The 23,040-nt window shown below is 43.1% G+C and overlaps 2 protein-coding genes across 6 annotated transcripts in view; one reads left to right on the forward strand and one right to left on the reverse strand.

Moving 5' to 3' along the window:
• On the reverse strand, positions 1-20,503 carry AURKA (aurora kinase A). 2 transcript variants are annotated; one of them, XM_046679799.1, is made up of 11 exons: positions 20,395-20,503; positions 18,330-18,416; positions 17,793-17,930; positions 13,164-13,210; positions 11,016-11,292; positions 9,434-9,488; positions 7,896-8,087; positions 6,871-7,009; positions 2,918-3,066; positions 830-1,004; positions 1-692 (listed from the first exon to the last, which is right to left on the reverse strand). In XM_046679799.1, the coding sequence occupies exons 1-11, from the start codon at positions 20,489-20,491 to the stop codon at positions 507-509; spliced, it is 1,542 nt and encodes a 513-aa protein (XP_046535755.1). In that variant the 5' UTR covers positions 20,492-20,503; the 3' UTR covers positions 1-506. The 2 variants fall into 2 exon arrangements, with proteins under 2 accessions (XP_046535755.1, XP_046535754.1); XM_046679798.1 differs by lacking the exon at positions 20,395-20,503 and adding an exon at positions 19,241-19,595.
• The window catches only part of CSTF1 (cleavage stimulation factor subunit 1), an 11,174-nt gene continuing 5,673 nt past the window's right edge, over positions 17,540-23,040 (forward strand). Inside the window, exons 1-4 of one of the 4 annotated variants that reach the window (XM_046679800.1) lie at positions 17,540-17,807; positions 20,512-20,711; positions 22,398-22,675; positions 22,836-23,033. In XM_046679800.1, the coding sequence (XP_046535756.1) occupies positions 20,543-20,711; positions 22,398-22,675; positions 22,836-23,033 (645 nt within the window). In that variant the 5' untranslated portion in view covers positions 17,540-17,807; positions 20,512-20,542. The other 3 variants (XM_046679802.1, XM_046679801.1, XM_046679803.1) reach the window with 3 other exon arrangements.

Consider the following 23,040-nt stretch of genomic DNA (forward strand, 5'->3'; position numbering starts at 1 on the left):
TATAAGTCTATACAAAATCTTTATTTTTAACATTTAAAAGAACAAATCACATACTCATTCTGACAGCTTTGCCAGGCTTGGCCACCCAATAAGTTACACACACACTCAGCACTTGGGAGGTTATTGCACGGCTCTTTAACTGATCAGGTCAGGGCAAAGCAGCATTTCCCCACAACGGGACTCCAAAGTCGCCTTCCACAAGGACGCCTTATCCAAAATAGCCGTGGGGCGGTGCAGCTGAACTTTGCCTCCAGATTATGAAACCAGTGAAGGTAGTATGATTCTCGTGGCTATTTTCACTCAGAGTGTCATGTTTACTGAAGTGGAGTTTTCTGAAGGGGGAGGCCAAGGCACTGCCTGCTCAGTAAAAAACAAAACAAAACCCAGCATTTTCTCTGGCACTCTCGATTACAGGCAGGCAGTCAAGAGTAAGTTACTGTCGGTAGCCTGTTCCTGACAGATCATACAGCAGCCCTGGCTCCAGGACTTCTCCCCCTGCAAGAGTCTTAAGGTTGTTTGCTAGTTGATTCTTTGCTTTTTTGGCTATTGGATGGTTTGGATGAATTTGCTGTGATCCAGGGGTGTTCCAGGACTTCTTTTAGAGTCGGCCTTTGGCTGGGATTATGCTTCAGCAGTCTTGAAATGAGGTCCCTGGCTCCCTCTGGTACAAAGTCAGGGAACGTGAATTCAACCTGGAGTACGATAAGTGACAGACGGTCACAAAACGTCGTTTAGAGGGAAGAGGGTAAATATTCAGATCGTAGCCTAAAGTTAAGGCTGATAAGAACATTCTAACAGGAGTGACGGGTCCTTTCTAGGTATGTCTTACCCGTGATATTCTTTTGTAGGTCTCTTGGTATGTGCTTGCCTCAAAAGGAGGCTTCCCAACTAAAAATTCATAGCAGAGAACGCCAAGGCTCCAGAGATCAACCTTCTCATCATGCATGCGGCCTTCGATCATCTCGGGGGGGAGGTAGTCCAGCGTGCCACAGAGGGTGGTTCTCCTAAAAACGGAGGCAGACTCAGCCTGATGTGCTTCTGTTTTATTATCCCAACAGCTGCTGAAAATCAGTAAGTTCTGCTAACACTGAGCGCTTTTCCTAGGCCGCATCCTGTGCGACGAAGCAGGTACTTTTATAAATCCCCATTTTTAAATAGGAAACAGAGGGAGATACACAAGATCACATAGCAAGCAACCAATCTGAACCCCAAATTTGTCCACTCCAGAACCACCTTAAATGATCTAAAATGTAAGAAACTTAAAGGATCACTACTATATAAAAGCAGCCATGCAAAGTTCCCTGTAAATACAATTTGGAGTTCTATGTTTGTTTTTTATTACAGATATGCTAAGAAGTTTAAGAGCCAGGTGACGTTGATGACAAGGAACTAAAGACTGTCCATTGTGAAAGCACTAGGTTTGGGGTTAGAGATGCATGGTGCCTTCTGATGCATCATTGGTACATAAGAGATACTGAAATTTTAGGGATGGCCTATAAGTGTTCTTGCCAAAAATATTCTTCAGGCACTTAGACCTAACTTCTAGTTTTCAGCAAAGATAGGATGAAGGACCAAGTTAAGTGACAGCACAAATCAGAAAACTCCATTTACAACTGTGGGGAGAGCTCGTCTAGATTTAGACAGAAGATACACAGTCAAATACAATGCATGGACATTGGTTGGGTTCTGATTTTTAAAAACTATAAAATTTTGTAGAGGACTGGGGAAATCTGAACTTGGACTAAATAGTGATCTTAACAAGGCTGTTAATTTCCTTGGGCGTGATAATGGTCGTGATTATGTAGGACAGTGTCCTTATTTCTAGGAGATGCATACTGAAGTGCTGAATGATGAAGCATCATGATGTCCGCAACTTATTTTAGAAGGTTCAGCAAAAAAGTAGGCCAATGTGGCCAAGTGGTAACTGCGGAATGTAGGCACCTGACAGACGGGTGTGTTATCAACCACCAGTTCAGTGTTTCTGTATGTTTGAGGTTTTATAACAGAGGTTGGAATAAGCGGGGGGGTGGGGGGCAGACATCAGACCAGGAGCAGAGGCCGTGTAGGTTTTTGCCACTTTCTCTCAGTTATTTATTCCCTGCCGTAGGAGCTCGTGCTGGGTCAGTGCTGGCGCCCGTCAGCACACAATCCGGCTCAACTGAATGGTGCCTGGGAGTGTGGAGCCACCCCTCCAGAAATCTCGGCCCTCGTCACTGAGAGGAGTGAGGCACACTGCACCAGGGGGTTCTCAAACGATGGCACCACTAACCTAGGAGTGCCTGTGCTTATTCATGTGTGGGAAGCGGGGCAAAGTGACCTTCACCCATGTACATGAACATCCTTTTCAGAAAAGGATACGCTTTCTTTCCTACCATGGTGACAGCACTGGACAGGTTAAAGTCCAGTTTAGCCCTGTGATCCCATGAAGCCTACATTCTTCGTTGTTGTTTGCCTCACCAGGTGCCAACAGCTCCCGCTAGTGACAGACAACCAGTTTTTAAAAGACCGCGCATGTGCTCTCAGCTCTAGATCTTTGCACGTGCTGTCCTCTGAAACTTCTCCTGGTCCAGGAAGCAGTGGAGTCTCCACCCAGCATTATGTCAGGAATTACTCCCCCCTCCACGTGCACTTCACCTCTGTCATATACTTGTCCTGTTTACTATCTTTCCCCTTCATTAGCCTCCAAGGACATTAAGCATCTTTAACCCCTAGGAGGTAATAAATAGTCCAAAATGGTTGCAGAATAAAATGGTCTTGAAGACACTAATTTACTGTCAGGCCTAAATTGCTCCAAAGTATGTGTGTCAGTCAACTGTCCCAATGCACAACATCTAGGCTTAAGTATTTTACTATTTAGCTCATCATTAGCCCCCCGGGCTTTTGCTAAACCAAACAAGCCACCTCTAGCGTTACATACCTGGAGGACGGGGCATGCACTGACCACCCAAAATCGGCAATCTTAAGCTCTCCAGCTGATCCAAGGAGCAGGTTCTCCGGCTTAATGTCTCTGTGAATAACTCTCTTTGAGTGACAGTAAGCCAGTGCATTTGCCAATTCTGTGATATACTAATAAAAAAATATTAAAAATCTGTTTTAGATTTCATGTAATAATTTTAGATAGATCTTTTGCAAGGAAACAACATAAATTAACATGTTTTTCAGGTTTTAAAGCAAAAACTAAAAACAATGGATGACTACAAAAATCAATAGAAACCGTTTACATATTGGGTTTAGCGTGAAGTACGAGTATTCAGTGCTCAGTTTCTGATTTGCTAATAGCACAGACATGCTACAAAAGGACAGGAAACATACGGATAAGCTGTGAGTACATCCCCACGCGGCAATTTATGGCCCAGCAGCAATGAATTAATACTGGAAAATTGGTACAAATTAGGGAGTCAGATATATAAACAATTTAAAAGAAAAAAACAATTTTTAAAAAACCTTTCAAGTACAGTCAATTCCTATTTTTAAAATCAAGGTCAATTTACAACACAAGGATTTCTTTGACGCTAAAAATTTACTCTAAGAGTATCAAGGAAAGTAATCCTGAACAATAGACAGAAACTAACAGGAGGTGTCCTGGCACATTAAATAGCATGTTAAATTTTGGGTATCCTAATTCACTAGTCAGCTTAAAAGCACACAGCAAGTCAGTCCTTTTGTTAGTTTTCTTTCCATCTCAAGTGAAGAAAGATCTAGCAAGCAAGGCCAGAATTTGCTTTCACGTATAGATAAAAATTATCAGTATACTGAAATAATTTATTTAGTTCTGACTAAAGTTTGAGAAGGGTTTGTTCTCCAAAGTAATGCTAGACAGGACTGAATATTATTCTACACCAAAAAGATTTACTGAACAAATGGGTGGAAACCAAATGTTATTGTCAGAAAGGACATTTTTCATTTTTTTCAGCCAAAAGCCAGACACCAAAATTTAGACCATAATAAACAAAGTGAAGGCAGAGATGCCCTTGCCAAATTTGAGCTGATGATGCTTTAAGAGCCTACATTAGAATTCCAGAGGACCAGAGGTTTTCTCTGCTCAAATCAAGACAAGAAGCTACTAGTTAAATCAGAGTTCTCTGGCACCGACTTCCTCCACACTCCCCCATTAGAATGTGGATATGTGCATAAGTCCCTAACATGGCTCTACAATTAGTTTTATTTGAATTAATCAGAAAAGGAAAATAGGTGTGTGTCTACATATTCATTCTAACTACTAAGGAATCTAGAAAGAACCAATCTTATTTCCTTCAAACAGCTATCTGCTTACACCAAAATTAATTCCATCTGGATGGAAGAAAACTGAGAAGTGGTATAAATGTTAATTGCCAAATAAGAAACTAACTTGGTTAGCTAATATTTTAAAATGCAAACGAAATAGATCTATTTCTACTTATCCAAAGGGCAAACATTTAAGTTTAAAATACCATGTGTCCTCATTGCAGAAACAAGACCAGAGGCTCATTAGCCAATAGTGCTATGCTTCCATCAGATAGCAGAAGCAAATGCACCTGAATTTAATAGCCTTTAAGTCAATACCAAAAAGAAAATTAGTGTACATACTACATACTACCCAGAGATTTCCACCAAGAAACAAAACAAAGTAACCACCATGCAACAGGCCTATCATCTGCCAATTCAATAACAAACAGCCCAAATTAAGACTCTTCAACATCTTCAAACAAGTAATTTCATTCACATTACAAAGAAGAAGCACAATCCATGCAAAAACAAAACAAAAAAACCCCAAAACAAAAACTTGATTACGTTGGACTTTAAAAACTTCTGCCCTGTGAAAGACACAGTAAGAGAATGAAAAAAGAAGCCACAGACTGAGAGAAAACATGAAACACATGTGTGATAAAGGACTCATATACAAAATATACAAGAACTCTTAAAAGTCAACAATAAGAGGGGACAGCTCCGTGGCCGAGTGGTTAAGTTCGCGCGCTCGGCTGCGGCAGTCCAGGGTTCGGATCCTGGGCTCGGACATGGCACCACTCGTGAGGCCACATTGAGGCGGCATCCCACATCCCACAACTAGAAGGACCTGCAACTAAGATATACAACTGTGTACGGGGGGGGTTGGGGAGATAAAGCTGGAAAAAAAAAAAAAAGATTGGCAACAGTTGTTAGCCCAGGTGCCAATCTTTAAAAAAAAAGTCAACAATAAGACAACCAAAAAAACAATTAAATGGGCAAAGGATCTGAACAGACACCTTAAAGATGGCATAGAGATGGCAAATACGCACATGAAAAGATGCTCAACCTCGGATGTCATTGGAGAATTGCAAATTAAGACAATGAGATACCATTATATGACTATGAGAATAACTAAAATCCAAAAAACCTGACAATAATAATCACCGGTGAGGATGCGGAGCAACAGAAACTGTTACTCATTGGAGGGAATGCGAAGATGGCACATCCACTTTGGGAGACAGCTATAAGTTTCTTACAAAACTAAATGTAATCTTATCATACAAGCCAGCAATCACACCCCTAGGTGTTTAACCAACAGACTTGAAAGGTCATGCACCACAAAACCCTGCGTGCACATGTTTATAGTAGCTTTATTCATAATCCCCAAAACTGGAAGCAACCAAGATGCCCTTCAGTAGGTGAGGGGATAAACAGAGGTACATCCATACAGTGGAGTATTATTCAGCAATAAAAAGAAATGAGCTATCAAGTCCTGAAAATATATGGATGAACATTAAATGCATATAGTTGTTTCCCACAGGGGTAACCAGTTGATAATTCTGCTATCACTGTACAGGTCCACTGGAATTGAATAAATAAATGGATGGTGGAATCCAGGTTTCTCAGGGTTGGAGTGGGAGGTCACAGATAAGCAAGAGGAGGAGGGGAGAACGATCCACGTGGTAATGGACTCATGTTTTGCTTCATATAGATAGAGATGGATAAATATGGAAAGATCTATAGATACATGCACATACACAGATGAGTATACACACATATTTCCTTGCTCCCTCCATCAGCTGAGAGCCTAGAAGTAAGGACACTCTAGTAGCAATGAGCACATCTAGCACCCAGATCTTGGTTTCTAATAACATTTTCCAATAAAAGCAGCCAGGGCTCCTTGGAGAAATGGCTGATTCTAGACCTGGGATAGGTAATAAACAAGATGAGGCTGGAGTATCTTCTACTAGAAAGCACGGAAGTGCTAAAAAAAAGAAAAAACCCACCAGACACCCACAATGTCAAAAAACACAGGAACTATGTGAAAGAGCTCCCAGTGGCCAAAGCTGGAAGAATTTGAGCAACAAAATAAAGCAGTATCGGATTATAACGCAAAGTATAAAATATTCATGAGTATATATTCATCAACCATTGTTACCTCTGTGGTCTTCCTCTCAAAAACCATGACCCTAGTCTATCATGAGAAAAACTAAGGAAATCTGAATAAAGTATGGACTTCAGTTAATAGTTATGTATCAATAGTGTCATTAGTTATGACAAAGTGTACCACATTAACGTAAGATGTTAATAGGAGGAATTAAGTGTGTATTATTAATAGAAGAAAATAGATCTGTACTATCTTCATGATTATTCTGTAAATCAAACTATTCTCAAATAAATTATTAAAAAAAAAAAAAGAGGGCAACTATTTATATACATTTCCACAGAACAACAACTGTGGAAACAAACCAGCCACAAAGTACCTGATTTTATCTGTACATATGGTACAACCAAGCCATTTTGATTTTTCCATTTCAAATATTTGATCCTATTAAGCTGTCTTTCCATAAGACAAAACCCACGCTGCTGCAGTGAAAGGTACACTGCTGTGTAGGACGGGGACAGAGGAAACAGCATCAGTCTGGACAATAAATGAAAACTTACAGTAGCAGTTCTCTGCTCATCAAACTTTGACAGTTTCTGAAGTTCTCTATAGACAGCTCCAAGAGGTGCATACTCTAGAATCAGGTAAACTCTGGTGGCATCATGAAAATAACCATACAGTCTGAGAATGTTTGGATGCCTGCAACAAAGGATGAACACTCTTAACACCTGGTTTTGGAGCTGATACAAGAGTACGTACTAAATACCAAACAAACCCCTCACATGAAACCAGTGGTAAAAAGCTGTTTTAGTCACAGACTCCCCCGGCCCCACCCCACTTGAGAATCTGAAACTCTAGACCCACTCTAAGGAAAATACACATAGCCACATATCAGTTTACATGCATTTCAAGGTATTAATGGACCTCAGGTTTATTTAGGACTATTATTTCCCTCCTTAGGCCATCTTTATTCTTTATTTTTAGTTGAAAAGATTCAACTAAATATTAATTCTCTGCAAATAAAAAGAGAGAGGTACGTGGCATTCCCACGACAGTTTAATAGCCAAACGCTGAGACAGACAGTGCAAACTCAGTGCTCAGAACGGCAGCAGATGTGGGCTGCTGAGGACTCCAGGCCGCCGGGAGCACAGCCTAAGACAGCAGCCCTTCTCAACTCCAGCCAGGTATGAAAACAGGGCAGATACACGCAGATATTTAAGGATTTAGCAACTGATTCAAGTTTGAAAAAACACTGAAAAGAAAAAAGAAAAAAGAAAAAGACCCACTGGCTAAAGTCAACCTGAAGCCTGCCAGTTTGCAACCTCAGCTTAGAGCTCAGAAGAAGAGGTATCATTCCCCTTAATTAGCCACCAAAAAGAAATGTGCCCACATCAATTACTCCATTAACAAAACATGACCTTCAAGTAATTTTTCAGGACCACAGCACTTAAGTCTAGATAAATTTTTGAAAAATGACAAATTTAATAACTTGTTGCAGTACTATGAAGGAGACCCAAAAAGTTTAAAATTGTTTAATAATTAAGTTCTGTACACCATTCTTTTGCGTATGGAACTGAAAACTTACCTAAGGTGGGACTGTATTTCTACTTCTCTTCTCAGCTGATGCTCAACTCCTGCTTTCTCTAGTTGAGCTTTAAATAACACTTTAAGAGCCAGGATAAACTTGCTTTGTTTTTCTCTCGCCAAATAAACATTACCGAACTTCCCTTTACCCAGCGGACGACCAATTTCAAAATCTTCCAAAGCCCACTGCCTTCTAGGAAAGAATTCAAACATTTTAAAATGTGAAGAAAACTAATCTTTTCTAACAGTATGTAATGAGTAGCAGGCACACCCTATGAATAATTTTATATTCAAAGTTGTATTCGGTATGTACCACTGCAAGAACCAAGCTAATAACCACAGTTAATGAGTCACCACAGACCTTAAACCCTCACTCCCCCACCTGCTATTGGCTGTATCAATCAAGTGACAAGGAAAATCTGGACTTTTAGAGCTGAAGCACTCAACAAAATGTGTCCCATGGCAGTAGGACTCACTCAAGAGAACAAACCTATTCACAACACTGAAGACCATAGAAAGGACTAGACAAGTCACTGGAGAGGGAGGAATGCTTCAGAACCCTCTGCCGGCCTCCTGCCAACTAACCACAGCCGCCGCCTCCTCCAACCTGAGATGCTAACACTCTCTGGGGTGGAGAACCACTCTGGCAAAGCAAGTGGGATGGATCCCACAGGGCAGTTGGGGTGAGAACCGTTGGACTTAGATTCTCAGAAAGTCCTCCATTAGGCAGCTAAAGCAGAAAGTCTGTGGGTTCATTCCTGGCTCCTCCTCCTATGTTCTAGAGTCTAGACAGTTCAGAGACCAACAGCAGGCTTTTAGAAAATATCTGGGGAAGATATTATAGCCAAGATTTATTATAAATAATAATTCTATTAATACTGTCAAAATACTCATACAGTCACATAGGCGTATACAGTTGTGCAACATGACCACATCTTGTTTTTAAACAAGCTTGCACTTTTGTCTAATAGAAAAAAGTATAGAAACCTACATATACCATATGTAGTAGTTGCTTCTGAGGGTAGAGGGGAACTTTTACATATTTCTGTAACAAGGTTTTCATACAAACTTTTCCTTTTTTTTTTTAAGATTTAATTTTTTTTCCTTTTTCTCCCCAAAGCCCCTTGGTACATAGTTGTATGTTCTTCGTTGTGGGTCCTTCTAGTTGTGGCATGTGGGACGCTGCCTCAACGTGGTTTGATGAGCAGTGCCATGTCCGTGCCCAGGATTTGAACCAACGAAACACTGGGCTGCCTGCAGCGGAGCACGCGAACTTAACCACTCGGCCACGGGGCCAGCCCCTCATACAAACTTTTTCTAAATTTGAAAAGCAATAGAAAAAAAATCTGAGTCTCTAATAAACATCAATCATTAAAATTCCTTCTTTTTTTAAGATTAGAACTTTGGAAACATATATTTCCTAAATGCAAATAAAGACCTTTTTATTTTTTAAAGAGTTCCCATAATTAAATCTGCAATCAAATGGTGTCATTCTAATGGAATGATAGCACCTAACTTTGTAAATAAGATAAAACTTACTTTTTTGATTCTTCGTTTTTCTCTTTTGATGCCAGTTCCTTTTCAGAATTATTTCCTATATAAGATAAGTTAAAAACCTGTTTGAGAATAACTATAGTTATGTTTGAATAACTATACAGACTATGTTAAAAATCGTGAATAGAGATGAATCAAAGAATAGTCACCATAATGTCAATGGTATGTGCAGAATGGTAAATCTGGGCTATTTTTGTTTTCTTTATAGGAAAAAAAAAGACTACCACACCCTAATCTGACTCCCACCAGGTGAAGGAAATCTTTACAGATTTCTAGAGTAAAAACGAGCAGACACGTATATATAGAGTTAGGCCCTCCGATAATTTAAAGACTCAAGACTATGCAGCTTCTCCCTGAACCCTCGGGTTCCAAATGCAGAGCTTCTAAGGCAGAATCACCAATCTTCCCGTCCCTGACAAGCTCCCACCTCATCACCTCTTCCCCTCTGGGCAGGTCAGCCAACTGCCATACGCTACATACAAATCATCAACAATGTGTGACAAAGCCAGCCACCTTCCTTCCACGATATTACTTTCCCAGGGGAAATGTAAAAATAGAAGCCACCAACTCAGCAGAATGTACAACCAACCAGCTGTACAACAGGGTGCTAAAGTCACTATTTCATTATCCAGAGACGATCTAGGACATTTCCACTTATGTCTCCAGCCCTTCAAACTCCAGCAGCAGCACAGTATGCTCTGCTCGATACTTGAACACAAGCCCAAACCGGGTTTGCCCTCCCTGGTTCACTCTCTCAGTTAATGCCGTCCAAATAAGTACCATCCCAATGTCCAGTTTATCGCCCAGTTCCATCCAGTCTGCATCCTAGGTGAATACTCAAGTTTGTCTACACCTCTCCATCCTGGCTATGTCTTTGGATAAGTTAATGCTTCTGAGTCTCAGCTTCCTCCTCCATAAAACTGAGTTAATAACTCTGACCACTTCATAGAGAGGTTACGAGGATTGACTGAGACAACGCGGATGAAGGAAGCACTTATCTCAGAGCCTGCTGTGTGTGAGCACCCAACAGCCGGTAGATAATAACTACAACATCCACCCTGCTCCACCGAGCAGGCCACTGCCATCTTCGACCTAAACCCCAGCGGCCTCCCTATCGGGTACCCCTGGGTCCAGCACTGCTACTCCCCACCTCATTCCACACATCCAGAGGAAGCTTTCTAAAAGGCAAGTCAGTCCCTCAAAAACCTTTCGACAACTTCCCAATACACAGGGGATGAAGCCCCACTCCTCAACACGGCCAGCAGTGACCTCGCCCAGCCTGCCTCAGTCCGTCCACTCCCCCCTGATTTCCCTCTGTGCTCCGAACCTTAAAACTTTTCAGTTCCTCAAATGTACTTTTGGGGTTGGAATCAGGCCTGTATTCTTAGCACAGGCCTGGCCCACAGGAGACACTGTTAGTTCAATCTGACATCAGATTTTCTCCCCACCCTCAACAGAAATGATGTAAAGACTAGGGCTCCCAACAAGAAACACAAGTCTACACAGTGTCTTTTGTTTAGCAACTAAAAAAAATGATTATCCAATGAGATTCGAAAAGCTGCTTTACCAGGGGCTGACGGCTGAGGCTGCTCACTCCTTTGGGTATTATTCAGTGGCCTGGGGACAGGGTGAGGGACACTGGTTGCCTGCGATTGCTTCTGCTTCAGGTTCTGAACTGGTTTATGGCTGGAGACAAGCTTCTGCGCTTGCGAAGGAACTCGGTGGGAGGAATTTGAAGGACACAAGACCCGCTGAGCCTGGCCACTATTTGCAGATAACAGATTCTGAGGTAATTGCTGAGTCACCAGAACACGCTTTGGACCATCACCAAGTGGAATTGTAGTCTAGGTTGGGAGGGAAAAATAAAAGAAACTTCATGGTCTTTACAAACAAAAGCTGAATATTTTGAGAATTTCACGAAGTTTGTCTCCTAGTATAGCAAAATAATGAATTTCGCTGATAAGAGATGGAAGGGGAAAGCTGTTTTAATCAGCGCTTCAGGAGAATATAGTTAGTATATGGGGAAAAAAAAATACCTAAATGATACCTCCTACCCCATCCCCAACACCCCCCCTAAAAATCATGCTCCCATAAACAAATGTTCGTTAACTAAACTTCCGTCTAAAGAGGGAGACATTAAGCACTAAGAATTCTCGATGACTTGGGAACTATTACTTAGCAAAAAGCTGCAGTAAAGAAACTTTATGCCAAAATCCCAATTCCACTGAAATTTCTTTGACAATACATATTTTAAAAAAAGACTGAAAGAAATACAACACGATGTTCAAGTGTTTATCTTTGAGTAAAGAAGTTTGGGAGGACAGTCTGAATTTTTGTATTTGCCAGATTTTCCCAAAAAAGCTCATTACTAATTTACTAATGTTTCCTTTTCCAAGTGCTTACAAAATGGATCTGAGCCAAAAAAAAACTTTGGCAAAGAGGAAACAAACATGGGTTCTTCAAAAAGTTATTACCAAAATTATGATTTACATGCCTGTAAGTGGGTTATCACAAGCTTAAAAATAGTTAATTCGAAGACTCTGAGCTAATCAAACTAAAATGGGGGGTAGAGGAGGGGAGACTTCCTCCAGCTTCAACAGACCAAATGTCCTCATACGTTAGAAAGCAGCGCTGGGAAGGGAAGCCCCAGAGGCCAGCACCAGCTCGCTGGTATGAGAGCTTTACAAGAGAAGGTTTCCAACTTCAAAGTAAAAAGCCAATTACCTCTGAAATTAGCAGCATCCACAACACAGTAGGCATTCAGGCAGTAACAAAGAAACATTTTAAATATAGAGCAATTTTTTAAAATGACCTTTAGCATAGGAATTGAGAATCAAATATAGTGACTCAAGTTAGCCTTTTTCTAAATTGGTCATTTTATATTTTCAGCCAGAAACACAGGATAAGTATCCATTTATTTGAAGAAGAAGAATCTAAAACCAAGCCCGTCTCCCCAGCAAAAATGAAGCAATATTTATATTATGTTGATTTCCTAGAAGGAAAAAAATCTGGAGATTAGTTATATGAAAAGATCTTTATATAAGAGACTCATTCACCCAGTTGCTTCACATTTATTAAAAGCTAAGAGCCAGGGGTCTTGCCCTGCTAAAGCTTCCTGGATTCCAGCCTATCCCAATCGGAATTGAGCAGCTCTCCTCGGAAGTACTCAGGCCCTACATACATATTGTAAGGCATAGTATTGGCTCACACACCTCCCTAAAAGGGCTGTAAGCTCTTCAAAGTCAAAAATAGGTGCTCTTCACCACTGTAGCCCCTACATCTGACACAGAACCTGGCTCAAAGTGGGTTCCTAGGAAAGGTTCATTAAAGGGCAGCTTGACACTCCTCTGAGCTTATCATCCCCTGAATCATGACCAGAACAAACTATGGCAAAGAAATCAATTTCTGGCAAGCAAGAAAGCACGGGCACGTATTGGGTGCCTATTGTGTACTAAATTATCATCCTGCATACAATGGAGGAATACAGATACTTAAACAGCTCATTATAAAACAAAGCACAACAAAATAATAGTTATGGTGAGAGAATCAACAAAATGTTACTGAATGCTGAGAAAAGTGATTAACTCATATCCGGAATAGAGCAGAGGAATCTAAAGTTACAATCCAAAGTAAAAGGGAAAAGAATTCCAGATATGAGACCAATCTCCACTTGGCTTTTATAAATGTGATTGAGATTACAGATTATTCAATTTACCTTAACAGGCCCTGAAATGCAGTTTTCTTTAGATCTGTCCATGATGCCTGAAAAGAAAAAAGAACCTTTAATTTATACAAATCCACCTGCTTCAAAGTGTTGTTACTGGGGCCAGCCCTACGGCCGAGTGGTTAAGTTCGTACACTCTGCTCTGGCAGCCCAGGGTTTCTCGGGTTCAGATCCTGGGCGCGGACATGGCACCGCTCATCGGGCCACTTTGAGGCAGAGTCCCACATGCCACAACTAAAGAAGGACCCACAACTAGAATATATAGCTGTGTACTGGGGGGATTTGGGGAGAAAAAAGGAGGGGAAAAAAAAAAGATTGGCAACAGTTGTTAGCTCAGGTGCCAATCTTAAAAAAAAAAAAGTTCTTGCTGGTGACAATGTCCTGTGGTCATATTAAAAAAAAAAAAAGTGTTGTTATACTAGATCAAGCTTATAGCTCCTGATGCAAAAAGCCTCAACACCACAACAGAATTTTACATTTTTTCTTTGTCCAAATAAAGCTAAGGGAGCAATGTTTTGTCATGTGATATAAATAATGTACAGGCGGGGGGCCTTTCCCAGAAGACCAAACTCTCCCCTCTTATACTGCATCCCCAACCCTTGCCCCTCCACTTCACTCCAATTTCACCCTCAACTGACTCGTCCTTCTGCTCCATCATCCCCTCTCTAATGGATCACTTCCTTCAGTGTATGAAAGCCTGTTTCAATACCTGCTGCCTTCAAAAATTTTTAAAAAGGTCTTTTCACCCCATAACTGACTCAAACGATGGCCACATCTCTCGCCTCTCCTTTTAACAGCAAAGCTCTGGAACAGACATCCACACTCGTCATCTCTACGACTTCTCTCACCCTCCCTCAAGCCCACTCCCACAGGGCTTGTGTTCCCAGGGGGGCTGGGGGCAGGGCGGGAGCAGGCTCATGTCTGACTCCCACTGTCGCCAAATGCAAAGGTCAGTAGTTCTCAGCAGCATTTGACAAGCTCCATCACAGTTTTTCCACTCCTTTCTTCACTTACCTTGAAGAGTTGCCTCCCACCTCACCAGCTGTCCCATCGCAAACTTCTTTGCTGAATCAACCTGATTTTCACTTGTCTGAGTATCTGGGGTGACCCAGGAACCAGTCCTTGGACTCTCCGCTTCCCCATCTACACCCTTCCTAGGGTGCAGCACCAGGGCTACAGCACTAGGGCTCCGAACAGCTTTACTGAGGTAACTGGAATTTGCATCTTCTGCCCTAACCTCTCCTCCGACTGCCAGATTCTGTTATCTAATTATCTGCTCAGGATCCCCAAGAAAGGTCTGCCAGGCATCTCAATCCTGACACATCCAGAGGAAACCTCTCCTCACCTCCACACTTCTTATCCCCTCTGCTCACAGGAGCACCCTGAGCTCAGGCCCAGAGCACTTTTCTTTTCCAGCTACACTCACTCCCTAGGTGAGCTCATCCAGTCTCCTGGCTTTCAATACCAGCCAGAGGCTGAGGACCCCAAATTTCCATCCCAGCTCAGACCTTCCCCGTGAACTCCTAGCACCTACACAGCATCTCCACCTGGTAATGAGAGAGGGATCTCGATTTTAACATGTCCCCAGCTGAAGTCCTGCTCTCTCCCACCACCCCCCAAACCTGTTCTCACAGAAGTCCCCACCTCAGCTGATGGCAAATCGTGCCAGTTGCTCAGGTCAAAAGTCTTGGTATCATCTTTTACACGGTTCCCCTCAAATTCCGTATCTAATCCATCAGCATATCTTGTAGGCCCCATCTCCAAAAACCACTGCTCATGACCTTCACTCTCACCTGGTCAAACCACATTTCTCTCCCCTCGATTATTTGAAACAGGCTCCCAAAAGTCACCTTGCTTCCACCATTGCCCCATTCTGGTCCATTCACAATACGGTGCCCAGTGATCCCATTAACAAGTCAGATATGTTGGTCCTTGGTTCAGGAGCCCCTCATTAGTTCCTCAACTCAAATTCAAAATCCTACTTGCATAGACAGGCCTATAAAGTCTCAAAGAATGTGGATCTTGACCATCTTTCTGACCTCATCTTCTCTTCTTGTCTATTGCATACCAGGCATATAGGGCTCCTTTCTTCCTTAATGAAATCCCTGCCACAGGCCCTTTGTACTTCCTGTTCCCTCTACCTTTTAGGCTCTTCCCCTAATACAAGTGTGGCTTGCTTTCTGCTCAGATGTCCTCTTTCAGACCATTTCTCTTTTATTTTTCTTCATACCCCTTACTTAACATCTTACATAACATTGTTTACTGTCTCTCTCCCCAGAGTCAGACATCTGGCTACTTGCTCAGTATCTCCAAAGAAAGCAATCTCCATGAGAGCAAGGGCTTAGTCCCATTTTGTTCACAGTTGCTTCTCCAGAACATGCCTGGCGCACAGTATGTACGCCAATGTTGTGGGAATGAATTACTCCATTAACAAAGCAAATCATGGGGCTGGTCCGGTAGCACAGTGGTTAAGTTCGTGCACTCCACTTCAGCGGCCCAGGGTTCATACATTCAGATCCCAGGGGCAGACCTATACATGGCTTATCAAGCCATGCTGTGGCAGCATCCCACATACAAGATAGAGGAAGACTGACACAGATGTTAGCTCGGGGCCAATACTCCTCATCAAAAGAACCAAACAAACAAACAAAGCAAATCAATAATAAAAATAGTTTGCGACACTTAGTAAGCCCACACTGTGATTCAGGTACAACCACCTATCCAGTAAGTAGAACATAAACTCTAAGAAAGCAGAAACCTTTTTGTATTTTTCTTACCCATTCGTTTCACAAATAAGCAAATAACTCCACCTTGAAGATGGAATCACAGCTAAACAGCCTGGGTCCTTATATTAAGCAATGGGTTAGTAGAAACAGACAAAAAGGAAAAGGAAATATATGCTTGTGTTATGCAAACAATTTCACACACACTCTAACGCTTTCTTCACTTTCCCTAAGAATGACAGGCAGCAGAGGAACGAGATAACAGGGGCCTGAGGACAGTTATTCAACAGTCTGCTATGGAAGCTACAGACTTGCTCCAATTTAATATACTTTTCCTTCTCAGGGAGATGAATAATAATAAGCAGACTGAAATAAGATTCTGATCCAGAAATTCTGGAGAGAGCCCCAGGAAGACTGTTGGTGATTCTGGTCTACAGCCAGGTGCAGGAGTCACACAACCGGACGACCTTCGAAAGATCCCTACCCTTCAAATCAGAGATCCTACTACTCTAAATGGGAAAACCGTGAGCTTTACTGGCACCGCGGGTTTAGACCTTTCCTTCCATGTCAAACCTGCTCCTGTCTGCATAGATGAAGGAGAGTGGAGAGGAAATGAGCATGTTGCTGAAAAGCGGTTAATTCAAAGAACAAGGAAGCCTGCGGAGGAGGAGGGAACATTAAAAGTCAAGGGCAGTAGCTACATCTACAACAGGACGACGTTTATTAGAAATGGAGACTTTCAGGCCCAACCCCAGACCTAACACATCAGATCCTGCATTTTAACAACACCCGCCGTTGACCAGCATGCGCCGGTCTGGATCACTAGCTCTCAATGAAACATCAGAATCACCTGGAGAGCTTGATAAATATACAGACACCTGAGTCCTACGCCCAAACGCTTCGGATTCATTAGGTGGGTCTACATTTTTAACAAGGACTCCCCGGTAATCCCGATACACAGGTGGTCCAGGCCTGCGGTTTGAGGAGCACCGGCCCAGAAAGGCCTCTTTGCGGAGGTTATTTATCCACCCACTCATCCAGCCAGCCAGGACGAGGGCCTTTCCCAGCTCTTCGACCACAGTGACCCCTAGTAAACCACATGACTGTTGCACATCTCCCGTGACGCTCCCCACTGCTGGAAGTCATCTTGCTAGTTCGATCTGTCTCCCCACCCCCACTAGGACGTAAACCCCAAGACAGCAAAGACCTGTATGTGTTTCTTCTTCCCAGATGCTCCCCGAATACTAGAGTCCCATCAGACAGCACACCCGTCGCCCCCCAGCCCCAACAACGCCATCCACTCCAGATGTCCAGTAAACACCAGGCGGCATCTTCAGGGAGCCTCAGTGCCCAGGGGCAGATGGGAGGGCACCGGGAAGGCAGAGGTGGGGAACGCGGAGCATGAAGGGGACGGGGATGAGGAGGGGGACCCGGGGAGGAGGGGGACCTTCTCTCCCCGACCCTTCCCTCACCGGCCCGGCCGCCCGGGCCCGCCCGCCTTACAGAGCTGCCCCAAGGTCTACGCACCGGTCAGCTCCTGCCTCCGACCGAAAGCCGCCGAGTCCTCCCGAGAGCTCAGCCGTTAAGATTCAAAGCCTTCATTTTAAATAAGAGTTAAACCCTCTGACCCCGAAGCTGATTGGCCTGAGCTGGAGAGGCGCTGCCTTTTGATTGGTTCAGAGCCAACTCGGCGATTGAGTCACGGCCGGGGCAGAGACGGCGCGCAGGCGCACTTGCCCCGTAAGGCCCCGGAAGTGGTGGAGCCAACCGCCTGCTAAACCCGTGGCCGTGCTACCGCCCTTCGTGCTGTCCGGGATCTGACATTTGCTGGTGAGACAGCAGCCCCTTGGCGTCAGAGTCGTCGCGTAAAAGATAAAGTGAGAGGAGGTGAACAAACCTCTCGAAGGCGTTGGTAAGATGGAGAGAAGAGCAGGGGAGAGTGGTGCCGATCGATAGCGCAGCGCTCGGCGCCTTGTCCTGTGCGCGTGCGCAGTGAACGTGCGCTCGATCGGGCAGGATTCGCGCCTCCATTTTTCTAGGAGAGAGCGGGAGACCAGGAGAGCTGGATTAGCGGGTACCGGGGGTCCGGGATGCGGGGGGCAGGGGGGTGGCGGGCGCGGTGGGCTGAGGCTCTTCGGGGGCCACAGGAAGGACGGGGCGAGGCGGGAAAGGTCGATAGGGAGCGAGGTGGCCTTCGCCCTGAGTCGCCTGGCTGGGCCTGTACCCCTCCTCTTCTTCAAAGGCCTCGCTCCCTCCCTCCTTCCCTAGTTCGCCCCTGCGCCGGGGTGGTAGCGGAGCGTGCGGTGAGGGGTGCCTGTGTTCTCGCCCTGGTCCCCCTTCCAGCTCTGGAAACAGCAGCCCTGGGTCGGGTTCTTCCTGTCCTCGGGCCTCGGCGACCTCACCTGCAATTTGGGGACGGTAATTAGGCGCTTACCAGCCCAGCGAGCGAGCGTTCTACGGGAGTTGAGAAGTGGGGCTTGTCTTGTCTTTTCTTTATCCTGTTGTACGCCCCATGATGCTCCTGGCGTGGGTGAAGAGACAGGATGGAATAGTGTTTAAGTTCTGGGCTCTGGCGTGGGCAGTCTCGGCGGCCACTTTAACCCTAGGCGAGTTAGCCACCTTTTACCTTCACTCGGTTTCCTAACCTCTGTGAGCCGATTTCATCATCTCGTGTCCTAGTATTGTCTACACAAGCATAGATTTATGTACCTTTGCTTCCACATGTACTTAAACACATGTAATGATTTTATTCAGTGAGCTACTGCTTAAAAAGTGCTTAGCACCGTGTCTGGCAAGTGCTTAATTACTGATAGTTGTTGTTAACACTCATCAGTACGGCGCAATAAGAACGAAGGCTGGGGTCAAATAGCCTGGGTTAGGATTCAGGCTCTGCCGTTTGCAAGCTGTTTGATCTTGAGTGAGTTAACCTCCCTGGCCTCAGGTTGCCCATCTCTAAAATAGGATTAGATAAAGATTGAATGAGGTAATGTATATTAGTTGCTTACACGATATATGTTAGATACTGTACGGAACGTCTGATAAACTTTAGCTAGTTTTCAGTTTTTGAGGAGCACCTCAGGTAGTGGTTAGGCACAGTGCAGTCTCCAGAGTCAAAGCTCCTATGTTCTAGCCCTGGTTCCTCCAGTCACTAGTTGTGGGACCACGGGCAAGGTATTTCCCCTCCTCGTCTGTAAAAAGATTACAGGACCTCCTTTATAAGGTGGTGTCGAGGATTAAGTGAGATAAAATATGATAAGCACTCAGTAAACGTCAGCTGTTCTTAGGATCAATAGCCTCAGTAATTCTCCAGAAGGAGTTGTGTAAAAAGAAAACATAGATCCCTACCTCTTCCTCTAACACCGCCACATCGCCACCTCCCAGAGTCGCCCCTGTAAAGTATGGCAGTGCCAAGAGGTGCTGGTGTGGCCGCTCCCTCGCTCATGCCGCCTCTTGCTTGTATTCCTCTGTCCTGTGCTCTGCCTTTCAGTTTTCTTCTCTGCCACAACTACCTGTCTGCAACTTTTATTCTTTATTACTGTCCCCAGGCTCCTGCAGTTTCTGTTAATCTGTCCAAATGTGCACATACAGACAGACATTAATTTTGATAATCAAATTTTCTAATATCCACCAATTCCTGTCCTTTTTTTTTGCATAAACCCAAAACCGTTATATACAGTTTTCTGTTTCACTCTAAGACTGAGGGAGAACCTTGTAATACTTGTAAAGATACTTGTAAATCAGTCTAAGTGCATCATCCTTCAGATTTTTTCCATTTTTTTATAATTTTCTTGGCCATATCCTACTTGCCAATATTTTATTAAGCAATTCACCTTTCAATCTTTCAAAGCATTCAGCTTCGTTGTTTTCATAGGACAATACCTTTTTTGCCCTTATATTTTGGTTTACTATCTAACTCAATTATATAATTTAACAAGTTCAGTTGCATTAAAACATGTTTTAAGAATGAACATAACTGGGGCTGGCCCCATGGCCTAGCGGTTAAGTTCAGCATGCTCTGCTTCAGTAGCCCAGGTTTGCAGATTCGGTTCCTGTTTGGACCTATGCCACTCGTCAGCAGCAATGCTGTGGCCATGACCCACATACAAAATAGAGGAAGATTGACACAGATGTTAGCTCAGGGCAAATCTTCTTCAGCAAAAAAAAAAAAGAAAAAAGAAAAGAACATAACTGGTATTAGTAAACATACAGCTCAGCTGGTGTCTAGACGTTGACAATAGCAGCTGTCTTACCTATTGCAAACACCAGTCAGTGTTTTATTAACAGAAGAAATGGAAGATTCTGGGATAGCAATAAAGAATAAAAATTGCAGGTGGGTAGTTTGACATTGAGGAAAAGTTGAAGAGACATTCTGTAAATATCAGCTAACATGATTTGAATTATTTCTTTGTGCCACTATGCTCAATGCACCATCTTGTTTAACCTTCACTAACTTATTTAACAGCTGAGGAGTTTGATCTTAGAGAAGCGAGGTCACTGACCAAAGGTAATGTAGCTGGGAGAGCTGGGATTTAAGCCTGCAAGTCTGGCCAGATTCCTGTGTTGCTTCTGTGGTTCAGTGCCTCTGCCCTTCACCATCCACTTGTTTCCTCTTGCAGCTGCAGGGAAATTGTCTTCCACGGCTTCAAGATGTACAGGACTAAAGTGGGCCTGAGGGACCGCCAGCAGCTCTACAAGCTGATCATTAGCCAGCTGCTCTACGACGGCTACATCAGCATTGCTAACGGCCTCATCAATGAGATCAAGCCTCAGTCTGTCTGCGCGCCCTCGGAGCAGCTCCTGCATCTCATCAAACTAGGTAGCTTGGGAGTGTAAAGTCATTGATCCCATGGCAAGGTTTTGGATGTTTTCACAGAGCTGAATTTTTCGAAATTATTTCTGTTTAGTTTTGTGTTTAGTAGGTATCAAGTACAGTATCTAGATACTGAAGGAGTAAGCAATGTCCAGATTATAAAGATTTCCAGCCAGTTCTCGCCTCAGGATCCTTATACAAATTATCTGAAGCTTGCTGTTATTGTATTATTGACCTTCAAGTCTCAGCTCAGATGTCATCTCAGAGTCCTCTTCACCTCTAAGATAACCCTACTATCTTCCCTGTAACTCTGCAGTTACTCTAAGACAACAGTGCCATTTCCTTCATAACAGAATCAGTGTCTGAAATTTCCTTTACTGTTTGGGCTTGTTTCTCACACAGTCCACACCTCCCCCAAAGAAGTCTGCAAGCTCAATAAAGAGCAGGACCTTGTCTTGCTCAGCAGTATATCCTCGAGCTTGCCTGGGTCACAGAAAGCACTCGATAAAATACAGAATTACCAAACACGTTTGTACCCTTGGACTTGGCAATGCCACTTGTGGGAATTTGTCCTGAGGAAATAAAATGAATATAACTGAAATGCCCAACAATAGGAAATTGGTTATAAATGTTCCTTTTTTTTTTTTTAAAGATTGGCACCTGAGCTAACAATTGTTGCCAACCTTTTTTTTCCCCTGCTTTTTCTTCCCCAAATCCCCCAGTACATAGTTGTATATTCTAGTTATGATATGTGGGATATGTGGGATAGTTGGGATATGTGGGATGCTGCCTCAGCATGGCCTGATGAACAGTGCCATGTCCTCACCCAGGATCCGAACCGGTGAAAGCCTGGGATGCTGAAGCGGAGCGCGCGAACTTAACCACTCAGCCACAGGCCCAGCCCCTATAAATGTTCTTATATCCATAAAATTGGATCCAACAACATGATGTAGGTGAACATTTATTATGCTGGCCAAATGTTTACTGCGTATAATTGAACAAGTAAGTTACAACATGTTGTATAATGTGGTTTCGTTTTTCTATTTCTGTTAAGAAGTGAAACAACTGTATGCATGGAGAAAGGTCCAGAAGAATTCATACCACTATGGTAACAGTAATAATCTCTGGGTGATATAATATGAGGACATGTTTATTTTTCATCTGTATTTTTCTTACACTAGTAAACATTTTTATATGATATATAAAATTAAATTTAAAATGCATATTCTTGATAAACTTGAGTCGATATAAATAACATTCTTCCAAATATGTTTCACTAGTGTTAATGCTAACAACGTATCTGACTGAATGAGCTTCAGAGCTGCTACTCACAGATCTCAGACTGAAAATATTAAAATCTAGAATGGGAAAAAATGGACAATTTAACTACAGAACTGATTTTTATTGAGTTTCTGTAGTTGTGGTTAAAGTAGAAGATTTTAGAGGCAAAAATCAGAGGAGTTGACTTGACCTGTTGGAGCCTAACTTCCACAACCCATATTGCCTTACAGTGTTATCACTGTGCATGCGCCCAGACCATTGTACATAATTTTTTCACAATATTAAGAGTCATGCAGCACCAAGAAATAGTAAGTGAACATTGGCAAACATCTTTCCCAATTTGGATCCAAAACTTTGTCTTGGCCTTTGAAAATAACATTTTTTTATGCCCTTAATTTTTACTCCTTTCAGGAATGGAAAATGATGATACTGCAGTTCAGTATGCAATTGGTCGTTCAGATACAGTTGCCCCTGGCACAGGAATTGACCTGGAATTTGATGCAGATGTCCAGACCATGTCCCCAGAGGCTTCAGAGTATGAAACATGCTATGTCACATCCCATAAAGGACCCTGCCGGGTAGCTACCTATAGTAGAGATGGACAGTTAATAGCTACTGGATCTGCTGATGCTTCCATAAAGATACTTGACACAGAAAGAATGTTGGCCAAAAGCGCCATGCCCATTGAGGTAAAAAAACCCAGTAACTTCCTGTTTGCCTTTTGTTGCTCATTCTTGGCAGAATGAGAGAATAGTTTAAACAGCTTTAACTTGGCATAGTTGTAGCTTGTGTGCTTTCAGTCAAACTGATTTTACACTTTGAGCATCTCTTCTTTTCTTGTTGGTCTAGGTCATGATGAATGAGACTGCACAACAGAATATGGAAAACCACCCAGTGATTCGAACTCTTTATGACCATGTGGATGAAGTCACGTGTCTTGCTTTCCATCCAACAGAACAGATCCTTGCCTCTGGTTCAAGGGATTATACTCTTAAATTATTTGATTATTCCAAACCATCTGCAAAAAGAGCCTTCAAATACATCCAGGTTAGGA

Source organism: Equus quagga, chromosome 12 (assembly GCF_021613505.1).
Source record: "Equus quagga isolate Etosha38 chromosome 12, UCLA_HA_Equagga_1.0, whole genome shotgun sequence".
NCBI classification, from domain to species: Eukaryota; Metazoa; Chordata; class Mammalia; order Perissodactyla; family Equidae; genus Equus; species Equus quagga.